General features: G+C 38.1%; 1 protein-coding gene across 2 annotated transcripts in view; it reads left to right on the plus strand.

Annotated features, from left to right (window-relative positions):
• SYNDIG1 (synapse differentiation inducing 1) overlaps positions 1–12,822 on the plus strand; it is a 457,525-nt gene extending 444,703 nt beyond the window's left edge. The window contains exon 5 of one of the 2 annotated variants that reach the window (XM_073672507.1): positions 6,089–12,822. In XM_073672507.1, coding sequence (XP_073528608.1) covers positions 6,089–6,247 — 159 coding nt within the window. In that variant the 3' untranslated portion in view covers positions 6,248–12,822. The remainder of the gene's footprint in view (positions 1–6,088) is intronic. The other variant, XM_073672506.1, reaches the window with a different exon arrangement.
• Positions 12,823–13,051: the final 229 nt, after the last annotated feature.

A 13,051-nucleotide genomic window follows, 5' to 3' on the forward strand; every position in this document is an offset into this window, starting at 1 on the left:
GACTATGAAAATTGTACATTCACACTGAAGGCATCAAAACTATGAATTAACACATGTGGAATTATATACCGTATTTTTCGGACTATAAGACGCACCGGACCATAAGATGCACTAGGTTTTAGAGGAGGAAAATAAAAAACTAAAAATTTAAGCAAAAAATGTGGTCATGATGCACTTTTAAGAGGAAGGGGGTCTTCTGCTGACACTGGTATAAGGTAATGTCCCCCAATTCTGACACTATCCCCCATCCTGGTATATATGCAGCCCCTCTTCCTTTTATATGTTGTCCCCATCCCCATCCTGGTATGCCTGGCATCCCTCCATCCTGGTATGCATGGCCACCCCTCATCCTTATCCTGGTATGCATGGCACCCCTCATGCCTATCCTGATATGCATGGCACACATCATCCCTGTCCTGGTATGCATGGCACCCCTCATCCCTGTCCTGGTATGCATGGCACCCCTCATCCTTATCCTGGTATGCATGGCACCGCTCATACCTATCCTGATATGCATGGCACCCATCATCCCTGTCCTGGTATGCATGGCACCCCTCATCCCTGTCCTGGTATGCATGGCACCCCTAATCCCTGTCCTGGTATGCATGGCACCCCTAATCCCTGTCCTGGTATGCATGGCACCCCTAATCCCTGTCCTAGTATGCATGGTCCCCTTAATCCCCATCATGCGGCACATTAAAAAAAAATAAACACTCATACTCATCTTTCTTCTCTCTCCTACAGCGCTGCGTCCGATCTGCCTGCACTGATCTCTCCATGTGAGCTGCACATGACGTCACTGCCATACGCATCTCACAAGGAGAGATCAGCTGCCGGAAGTCACTGCTCCCCACGCCGGGTCTGTGTGCGCGGGGAGAAGTGACTTCACTCTCCTTCATAGCCGGCACACAGCGGAGCCGCGCTGCGGCTGCTGCTGCTGCCGGCTATCTCCTATGCCCACTCATTAAAGGGCATGAATATTCACCCCCTCCCCACACCCATGGGCATGGAAAGAGGTTGAATATTCATGCCTTTAACAGCGGGCACAGGAGATAGCTGGCAGCAGCAGCAGCCACAGCGCGGCTACACTGTATACCGCTATTAAGGAGCATGAATATTCATTCTCTTTAGCAGCGGGGATAGTGTAGGCTGCAGTGGGCGGCTGCTGCCTCCTGTGCCCCGCTCCTCCACCACTACCGCTCCCCCCACACATATACACCCCCCCCAACATTCGGACTATAAGACGCACCCCCCATTTTCCTCCAAAATTTTGGAGGAAAAAGTGCGTCTTATGGTCTGAAAAATACGGTACTTAACAAAAAAGTGTGAAACAACTGAAAATATGTCTTATATTCTAAGTTCTTCAAAGTAGCCACCTTTTGCTTTGATGACTGCTTTGCACACTCTTGGCATTCTCTTGATGAGCTTCAAGAGGTAGTCACCCGAAATGGTCTTCCAACAATCTTGAAGGAGTTCCCAGAGATGCTTAGCACTTGTTGGCCCTTTTGTCTTCACTCTGCGGTCCAGCTCACACCAAACCTTCTTGATTGGGTTCAGGTCTGGTGACTGTGGAGGCCAGGTCATCTGGCGTAGCACCCCATCACTCTCCTTTTTGGTCAAATAGCCCTTACACAGCCTGGAGGTGTGTCTGGGGTCATTGTCCTGTTGAAAAATAAATGATGGTCCAACTAAACGCAAACCGGATGGAATAGCATGCCACGGCAAGATGCTGTGGTAGCCATGCTGGTTCAGTATGCCTTCAATTTTGAATAAATCCCCAACAGTGTCACCAGCAAAGCACCCCCACACCATCACACCTCCTCCTCCATGCTTCACGGTGGAAACCAGGCATGTAGAGTCCATCTGTTCACCTTTTCTGTGTCGCACAAAGACATGGTGGCTGGAACCAAAGATCTCAAGTTTGGACTCATCAGACCAAAGCACAGATTTCCACTGGTCTAATGTCCATTCCTTGTGTTCTTTAGCCCAAACAAGTCTCTTTTGCTTGTTGCCTGTCCTTAGCAGTGGTTTCCTAGCAGCTATTTTACCATGAAGGCCTGCTGCACAAAGTATCCTCTTAACAGTTGTTGTAGAGATGTGTCTGCTGCTAGAACTCTGTGTGGCATTGACCTGGTCTCTAATCTGAGCTGCTGTTAACCTGCGATTTCTGAGGCTGGTGTCTCAGATAAGCTTATCCTCAGAAGCAGAGGTGACTCTTGGTCTTCCATTACTGGGGCAGTCCTCATGTGAGCCAGTTTCTTTGTAGCGCTTGAGGGTTTTTGCAACTGCACTTGGGGATACTTTCAAAGTTTTCCCAATTTTTCGGACTGACTGACCTTCATTTCTTAAAGTAATGATGGCCACTCGTTTTTCTTTACTTAGCTGCTTTTTTCTTGCCATAATACAAATTCTAACAGTCTATTCAGTAGGACTATCAGCTGTGTATCCACCAGACTTCTGCACAACACAACTGATGGTCCCAACCCCATTTATATGGCAAGAAATCCCACTTATTAAACCTGACAGGGCACACCTGTGAAGTGAAAACCATTTCCGGTGACTACCTCTTGAAGCTCATCAAGAGAATGCCAAGAGTGTGCAAAGCAGTCATCAAAGCAAAAGGTGGCTACCTTGAAGAACCTAGAATATAAGACATATTTTCAGTTGTTTCACACTTTTTTGTTAAGTATATAATGCCACATGTGTTAATTCATAGTTTTGATGCCTTCAGTGTGAATGTACAATTTTCAAAGTCATGAAAATACAGAAAAATCTTTAAATGAGAAGGTGTTTCCAAACTTTTGGTCTGTACTATATATATATATATATATATATATATATATATAAGTGAAATATATAATCAGTGCTTTGCATTTGAATTTTTGCGTACTTGTATTTAGCTAATAAATGAAAAAAATTGTGTGGAAGTCCCCATTATTTTTACTAAGCAGCTGAGGGAAAGCCGACAGCTGGGGGCTGATGTTACTATTCAAGGAAGGCACCAATATCCATGCATCTTCCCAGACTATTAATATCAGGTCACAGGTGTCTGCTTAGCCTTTGCTAGTTATTAAAAATGGGGGACCCCAAAATAATGAAGAGGGGTCCCTCCTATTTTTAATAACCAGCAAAGGGTAAGGAATGTCAAAAACACATTGCATATAGATTGGATGGTTAAGGATGGTAGGTGAGAAAAAAAACGCACGCTCGCATGACATACGGATGCTAGGTGAGAAAAAAAAAACATGAAACTTGCCAACTTTTCTGGCTGAGAATCTCATCGAGTTTATATTTACAGATGTGATCAAACCCTTAGAAGGTAAATGGATACTAGTGGATAGACAATACAGAAAGGGTTTATGTGAGAAGCACTTGAAATATTCAAATTAAGCGCATACATCTGTAAGGACCGAGTTGTTAATTAATGAGAGTCACTATGCACGGACTGTGCAATACAATTACTGAATAGGTGAATCTATGGAGAGTAGATAGAAATCCTTAAATTTTACAAAGCATAAAATTAGACAAGACGTGTGGATCTGTGAGAGGTTGTAAAAAGATATTCCGAGATGTCACAATGAGGCATATACTAACCAACTACATTTGTTACACAGTCATACTTTTTGGTTACTCAGATAAACTACAATCTATGATGTCCTGAAAAGTTGCAATAGATAATTCAATACATGTGTGTTCTATAAGGGCTTAATTTGTGTAAGGATTTAAGGTATGGTCCCATGTAGCGGTGGGCTCATGCCAAGCTCTTTCCCTTATGCGATTCTTATTTATTATGTGGTCAGTTCTGGATGCAAGTCTATATTATATTTTATTGTTTAATCCAGACCATCAGGTCGTTATAATAATGAAACAAAGTGACAGTAACAATAAAAATATATCCTGAGAATATTTTTACCAAAGTTTCATCTTATTTTAAGTCAGATATTAGAAGAAATTATAATGATCACAGAAATAATAAATGTAATCCTAACAATAAACTAGCAGAAAATTGGAGTTATTACTAGTAGAAATTAATGAGAAACAAAAAAATATATGAAAAGCGAATAAATTGATACTCTAATTCAAGGTTAACTCTAAAAATGCTCCTTGTACTTCTTCATATCTGCAATCACGGGCGGTGGGGGAAGGCAAACCCACATTAGTTGGGATACAGCTTGTCAGAAGAATATGCATACAATGGAAAATTACATGGAAAAAGGATTTTTATGAAGATAGTCATTAACTAGGTAACAGGGACATACATTTTCAACAAGTACTCACTGTGACTAGTTATACACAGTTACTTTATATAACATTACATGTTGCATGGGATTAAATTGCTTTCTTTGTCGTCTGCCAGGAATATGCCTATTACTCGACGTTGTAACATTCCATGTTTGTTTGCAGTCTGATCACACATTTTATTTTCAACTGTAACTCCTCGGTTTATATATAAAATCAATTGGGCTGCTCGCTGCAGTTACACAGCACAACTAGACATAATCTGGTATGAATAATATAAAGAGGTCCTTTGGTCAGAGATTTACTAAAAGCAGAAAAGTAGATGTACTGAATAACAATACACTAAATTGTCTGCAGCTATAAATTCTTATAAATGTATTACAAATGATATTGTGCAAATCTTTTTATACAATAAAATTGAAACAATCCAAATCTATAATTTTAATTTGACTAACCCCGCTGAATTTTCACTGAATTAAAGGGGTTGTCCCATAAACAAAGTACATTTTAATTAATAGATCTTGGAATCAAAATAATTTCCCTAATTTTATGCTTTAAAAAATGTTCCTGTGCCGAGATAATATAAATGTGCCTCTGCTGTGTACTATGTAATGGCTGTGTCTGACCGTGCAGGAAATTAATAATAATGATCTTTTTATTTATATAGTGACAACATATTCCGCAGCGCTTTATAATTCAGACAATATCGACACTGTTCTCATTGGGGCTCACAATCTACATTCCCTATCAGTATGTCTTTGGAGTGTGGAATGAAACCGGAGAACGTGGAGGAAACCCACGAAAACACGGGGAGAGCGTACAAACTCCTTGCAGATGTTGTCCTTGGTGGGATTAAAACCCAGGAACCCAGCACTGCAAGGCTGCAGTGCTAACCAGAGAGCCACCATGCTGCCCATGGTCATGCTCTGATCATACCACATCTCCTGGGCAAGGGAGCACGCAAAAGAGTATACAGACTGGACAGCACAGGATGGCAGCTGATTCTTTCTGTGAGATAAAACATGTTTCTAAACAGACAGGATAATGTTATATCTCAATGAAAGCAGCATCTATCAAAGTCTGAATAAACTAAACGATATGGCAGCAATGGAAAAGTATTGGCCACTGGCCATCACTTGACATTGATCCTACTGGATAGTAGTAAATTAATGGTCTGTATATCATTCCATGGGACTATGGCTTCCACTTGTATGCCCACATAAAGTGAATTGGTCAGCATTAGAAATGACCTACTTTGGTTTGTTCCATATAATGCATAATGTATTACTATAGTACATAGTAATATAACAGTGATGTCAAAAATGCATGATAGCTTATAATGGGTGACTAAAACTGCTTGTGTGAAGAATCTTAATCCCTAATACATCAAAGAGGTTCCATCCAAGAGGTTACGCCCTGAAAATTAAAATCACTTAGAAAAATTGCAAAAATATTGCGTCTTTTGGCGTTTTGATGCAAGTCTTGTACAGCTTTTTCAACATTGGCTGAACTGGTTGGCGATAAGGGAATAATGCCACAGCTTTTCTAATTCATACTGAGCAGTGGCATGCCTTACATCAGAAATCTTACTCCAGTCTAAGGCTAACATAAGATTCGTGGTGAGGCCCATGGAGGCGCACGCCACTTGTCAGAAGTGTCGGCTTCATTAAGAGGTATGCATCTTAATGCCTCTTAACGCCTGACTCCAACATGCCCCTTGAACAAGATTGTCATTGTTCTAGCCAGTGTTAATGAATCATGGCCTTAGTTTTCTATGACAGTGTACATCAATTCTAGCATTTATATCCATATAATATCCTCTAATTTGCATTTTTTTTTCAAATTGCAGACAAACAAAGCTGTGGCTAAAGGTGACTTTCATCAAGCAAGTTCCAGTTCCCGGAGAGCACTCTTCTTAGCAGTATTGTCCATTACCATTGGAACAGGAATATATGTTGGAGTGGCTGTAGCGCTAATAGCGTACCTTTCCAAAAACAACCATTTATGAACCATAGAAAGCTTATAGCTGGTGAAACATGACTTATTAAGAAAAAAGGCACAAGACTGAACTGATATTAACTATACTGAGAAGAGGAGAAGAATCATGCTCGAATTGGAATGTCGCTGTTGGAATCTTTTCATTCATTCTTGGATGTAAATTCTTTTTTTTGTCATTGGTTACTTTTTCTGATTCAAATGTCTTGCCATTATTTTAAGCAGCCAGTCAAGACTGCTAAAGAAGTTTTTTTTTTTCTGAAAGACATGGCAGATGTCGATCAAGAAATCACTTTTTGCAAGTGTTTTGCTATTGTGACATCTCAACAGGTTAAAATGGCTCATGTATTCCATTGTAAAAAAGCGTCTCTGGCTTGTAAGTTCCAATTTATAGCAATATGTTAATATGATCATGAGTCATTCTCATGGGCTGATGGAATCAATTAATGTCTACCCCCAAGATCTTTAGTAACGAAACAGCCTTCCTTTCAGTAAATCAGCATGAGATTCCCTGCCCTTTTTAACTTAATAGAAGCTGTCTTAGCTTCTTTGACATTGCCTTTGTTGATTGGGTTGAAGTGAAACAACATTGAGCATGTTCAGAAACCCATCATTTTTCAGTGATATGTTATAGGAAATGACAATAAAATATTTTTTTTTTCATAAATTTCTTAATATTTATCAAATCGGGAAAGATTAACAACATAATATAATTATTTCTAATTTTTTTTTTATTATTTATTGAGGATTCAGGTCTTGCTAGGAAATATGTTATTTATAGATAGGTTTATTTTTTTTTAAAAGGGACATTGTCACATTATTTATGTCATTCTCTCTGCAGGTTATGGATCAGGTTGAACTGAGTAGATTGATTTGTTGGAAAAAAAATTAAGCATGATTTATAGTTTACTCATTTAAATCTATGCTAATTTTGGGTTTAAGAGTTATGTGGGCAAAATCAGTCAGTGATTGACAGCCTAGCCTGTATTAGTACGCATAAAGAAATAATGAAGTAGGACCGCCCACTGGACTAGAAAGAGCAGTGAAGAACTTAATGCATGCCATGTTCTACTTAAAGCATATTGTCATTTCATCCAAAGTAAGAATACAAGAATGGCTAAAATGGCTTTTGGTAAACATACAAGAAAAATATGCCCAATGCTAATTTAGCTATAACTTGCCATCCTCCTTTTTAGTTGAGTGGCTCCTCTACACCATCATTCTGCCAGCATTATAGGAGCTGAAGATCTCTTTTCTTTGCTTTCCACTATGCATTGCTCACACCATTGTTCAACGCCTGCCTTGAGCTGAAAGCCCATTTCTCTGCTATGCTTAGATACAGTTTGACAGGAGCGCATGAGAAGACAGAAAAATGGCCGTCACTTCCTGTAATTTATCTCAGCATCTCTGCTGCTTGAGATGGATTACACTTAACAACAGGCAGTGGAAACCAAGTTAGACAGAAGGGAGACAAGCAGTGGTTGACACTGTGGAGTGATCATCTGGGATAAAAAAAAAGTCATTTTGGATAAATAACTTTTTCAATGTTCCTTTGTTAGTCTTTGAATTACCCTCAGATGAGCCTAAATTTAATGAAACAATAGTGACTATTTAGTATTTTTCCTACTAAACTATTTATCAAGCGCCTCAATACCTAACTGCTTTATTGCATGCTTCAAATTAAACTTTCAATCTTTCTATATGGAAAATTATATATTAGATACATTTGCTATTTTATATTTTTGGAAACCCTCCGAAACAATGTACCCTTTACCAGTTTGATATGGAAATGCATTAAGGTTAAAGAGAATCTGTCAGCAGGTTTTTGCTGCATAACATGACAGCACTTTAATGTAGGAGCAGAACCCCTGATTCCAGCTATATGACACTTACTGGGCTGTCTTTTTCTGTTTCAATACAATCAGTGTTTTATCAGCAGGAGAATGTCACTAGAGGACAACTGACCTCATGCATCCTAGACCAACTACTTTCCCAGCACTGATTAGCAGTTCTTTCAGTATACAATGTACACAGAAAGCTGTGGTGTGATCAGGGTTATACACAGCTCAACAACTGAGCTCTGCTAGATCTGCCGCAGAGCAAACTGTGATTCTATTATAACTGCTGCACCCAGTAAACTGAGCTATACATCACTGGAATCAAGGTCTCCGTCCCTATTTCATGCTGCTGCCAGATTACAAAGCAACAACCTGCTGACAGATTCCCATTGAAGGCGGTCATCATGGATTTCCCGAATTAATTAACATGCTCTCAAAAATGATACAATGCTCCTATAGAACATGGATAATGGTAGGATATTTCTTTTCAGTAATTTGGTATCTTTATGTCTCACATACTTACAGGAATAATTTGATGACCCCAATCATGTGAGCTTTAACATTTGACAGGTTGCAGATGTGTTTTTGTAAGTACATGAAATTATAAGACATAATTATACAATAGTGTCACTATCTAGGCAAGAGATCATCTCACCTGCATGGAGAGGCTTTTCTGGAATTATTAAGAGGCCTTGACAGCTGATGAAGAGCATATCAATTCAGTTAATGCAAAGATTGAGAAATGCATACGTGTAACGATTGTACTAGTGTGCATAAGACCTATTAAAAAGCATTGTCAAGAGGAGAATATATTTGGTAATTGTATATTGCCAAAATGAAATAAAATTGAGTGGTTATCTTTTAAGGCTTAAAATCTAATTTAGTTCATAAAATGTGTTATAAATAAACATTTGTTTAAAACCAGTCAAGATACTATTTTTGAGCCCTGAAAAATGTACACTCATTCCAGTTTTGAATGTTTTGTTTCAGTGTGTTGTACATGAGCATATGTGTCTTTTCATTTTCTTTATTTACTGTTCATAAATTAAAATGTTGTGCCAAAAACGTGTTTTTTTTTTCAAACTTCTTATGCTTTGATGCTTGACGGAGCATTCCCATCTCAAACATTTAAAGCGCAAATCATCTTAAAGATGCAGTTACCGCTAACTTTTTTGGGATCGGGGAGACATCCTGCACAGCCAGGAATGAAGAATTGGATGTTCGTGTGCAACTTTCTTCATTTACCTGTATGGGATTTCCAAAAATTGCAGGACAGGCAAGCCATACATGTTTGAGATGGGAAAACCCCTTTAAAATTAATTAATGCATTCTAAAGCTTATATAGCTAATTATTGTGCTAAGTAATGTATTCCCACGCTGTCCTAAGTGCTCAGTCCTTTGTCCTCATTTTCTCTTATGTGCTAAACCACAATCTTAGGTTTACTTATGTGCCACCCAACTCATTACCAAAATTTGTTATGTAACCACTACTAGCTCTCCTACTATGGATCAACCACTTCTCTTCAAATTCAAAGTCTTTGAAATGCCAGAGGTCACTTTCCCTTTGATTTTGAGTATCAACTACTGTATTTGCGGTCACAAGTATAGGGTTGGTTTCAATAACTGGGTCCTACTTTTCAATGCTAAAAATGTGTTGTTTGCAAATTATGCTAATTGTATGCTAAAATGATAACTAATTAAAATGTTTATGAAGTGTACAAAAATTCATATTAGACAAAAATTAGTATTGGAACATGATCTTATATACATCTACTGAACACAGCAATGATGAGTTCATATTAACCACCCAAATATTGTGCTCATTTTTGTGCATGAAGTTTAGGTAGATATCTGGCCATGTAAGGTCTAAATGAACCAAGCAGGCCATGTCCGTGTACAACTGATCACTATAAGAAACATTGACCTTGAGAAAACTGCTAAAACAAATATCCCATACAAAACACACATATATGTAGTATATACAGTTAGGTAAGTCACATAATCAATATGGGCTTAAAGTTCAGACTGTCAGCTTTATTTGTATTCACATCTTAATTGGAGTAAAGGTTTAGGAATTACAGCGCTTTAATAAGTAGCTGCCTTTTTTTCAAGGGACCAAAAGTAATTGGACAATTATCTCGAAAGCTCCTCAATGGGCTGCATGGGCTTTTCCCTTGTTAATCCATCATCAATTAAGCAGGTAAAATGTCTGTAGTTGATTCCAGGTGTAACATTTGCATTTGAAAGCTGTTGCTGTGAACCCACAACATGTGGTCAAAGGAGCTCCCTCAATTGAAAAGAAACAGACCATCATTAGACTGTAGTGAAGAATAAATCCATCAGAGAGATAGCAGGAATGTTAGGAAGGCAAAACCAACAGTTTGGTACATTCAGCAAAAACAGAGCATTCTGGTGAGCTTGGAAACTCAAAAAGGCCTCGACGTCCACGGGAGACAACAGTGGAGGATGATCGCAGAATCCTTTTTATAGTGAAGGAAAACCCCTCCACAATATCCACCCAAGTGAAGAACACACTCCAGGATGTAAGTGTTTCAGTATCTAAGTCTATCATAAAGAGAAAACTTCATGAGAGCAAGTACAGAGGATTCACAACAAGGTGCAAACCATTAATTTGCCTTAAAAATAGAAAGGCCAGATTAGACTTTACCAAAGAAACCTTCTAAAGAAGCTAACCCAGTTCTGGAGAGGCATTCTTTGGACAGATGAAACTAAGATCAACCTGAACAAGAATGATTGGATGAAGGAAGTATGGAGAAGGCTTGGAACGGATCATAATCCAAAGCACACCACATCCTCTGCAAAATATGGTCGAGGCAGTGAGATGCCATAGGCATACATGGCTTCCAATAGCACTGGGTCACTAGTGTTTATTGATGATGTGACTGAAGACAAAAGCAGCCGGATGAATTCTGAAGTGTACAGGGCAATAATTTTTTCTCAGATTCAACCAAATGCAGCAAGGTTGATTGGACAACTGCAGTAAAAGCCAGGCAAGCATCACAAATGGGTTAACCCAGTGTTTGGTGATGTCCATGGCTTCCCGACATTTTATTTATGGTAAAGTTAATTTGTCCAATTACTTTTGAGCTCCTGAAATAAGGAGATTTTGTAGAAAAATTATTACAATTCCTTAACATTTCACAGAATATTTTTGTTTAACCCCTTTAGTCAAACTTGAGATTCTACACTTCAATCGCATTTCAGTTGTTTCATTTTATATCCAAAATAGTGGCATGCAGAGCCCAAATCACAATGATTTGGTCACTGTCCATATTTTTCTGTGAATATATACATATAAACATATATGTATATATACACACATATATATATATATATATATATATATATATATATGTAAATATATACAGTTTATATGATATAAATGTAGGCATTAATACCAAGCTTATATTTTCAACAGCAGCATGTGGATATCTTTTTTCAGTTATGAAAGCAGATGAGCCGAACAATATGGCAAAGAACTTTAACCATAATTAATGAATAATAAATGTGGGTACTCCCAGTACAGTTAGAGCCTAGAAAGAATGGAGTAATATACCCTATGGTAAGTCATAAGAGTGACAAGTTTGTTTAAGAATAAAACATGAACTTTATTAAATATGAATTATAAAAAAACAAAACAGATCAATAAAAATAGCAGGTCATTGGTGGGGAATACATAAGACCAGGGCGGTAACCCACTAGGTCCACATGGGGTTATCTATGAAACGATACAGATATATATTCCAAACATTACAAAAATGTGGGCATATGTGGAGAGAAATCCAAGTGGATCTGTACTACAGCAGTGCTGTCTAAAAAATGCAACGCAAATAATGCCTAATGCTGGGCAATGTGGGAAAAGCAGTCATAGAAGAGAACTGTGACATAGGTCAGTAAAAGGAAAGTGGAAGAAAGTCAAGTGACACTCCACTGAACTAATATTTAAGACTCACCCATGCTAGTGGTAGGGACCAGCACCACACTGGAGTCCCGATGCGCATTTCGCATAGGCTTCCACGGGGGGGGCCAATGTTTTTTCAGTTAGCATTTGTATGTTGGAGTCACATTGGACATGCAGTCTGATTGGTCATCATCATGTTATTGAGCGGGAGTCGCTATGCAGATTGATATATACCTGTAGATTGCTAAAAAAAAAGCCCTTGTATTTTATTTATTATAGAATGTATTGGGCTTCAGAGTCCAATGGGCAGTTACTGACATTCATCTATGTATACATACTAATGTGGAGAGGCTGCCAATCATGGAGTTAGACCACCCACTGGACTCGTAAGTCTCAAGGGTTTAGATGAATTATTTAGAAGTTATACTGATTTTTCTTCCATACAACCACAAATCAATCTGCTTAGCTTGCCCCCTTCTTTCTAAGATGCTCTCAATGCTTTGGAAATTTTCAAGATGACAGGTTAATATAATCGAGGGTTATACCTTGAAACCATCAAAAAATTACATTTGGCCTAATCAAACCTCTTATATGTATCTGCTAATAATGTGCTTGGGGTTAGAATTTGCACACACTAAAGTTTTAATTATATCACCTTTAAGTCGATAGTATCAAGATCATTCATGCGCATGATGCTCAACATTTTAAGAGAATAATTACAAAGTAAGGATGAAATAGAGTAGAGTCATTTTTTCCATCTGATGTTTTTACCAGTTACACTTTATATACAGCAAGTTTTACATTTCTATCATGATCATCATTATCAATGTATGCAACATTGTGATTGTTTACAAAATTCTGTAGAAAAGTTTTAATCAGACTTTATTTGCTTTGTTTTTGCAATGTTTGCAATTTTCCAAAATTTTAGTTGGAACTTTATGAAATTCCCTGCATTCAATTTCACAGATACATTTTATGAATGAATAAATAATTCAATGTATTCATCAATTCCCATATAATGTGGGTTTTTTTGTTCTTAAATTACATTGGCTAACAT

This window comes from Phyllobates terribilis, unplaced genomic scaffold, assembly GCF_046119375.1.
Source record: "Phyllobates terribilis strain yellow unplaced genomic scaffold, ASM4611937v1 Scaffold_3__8_contigs__length_932513732, whole genome shotgun sequence".
In the NCBI taxonomy this organism is placed as follows: domain Eukaryota; kingdom Metazoa; phylum Chordata; class Amphibia; order Anura; family Dendrobatidae; genus Phyllobates; species Phyllobates terribilis.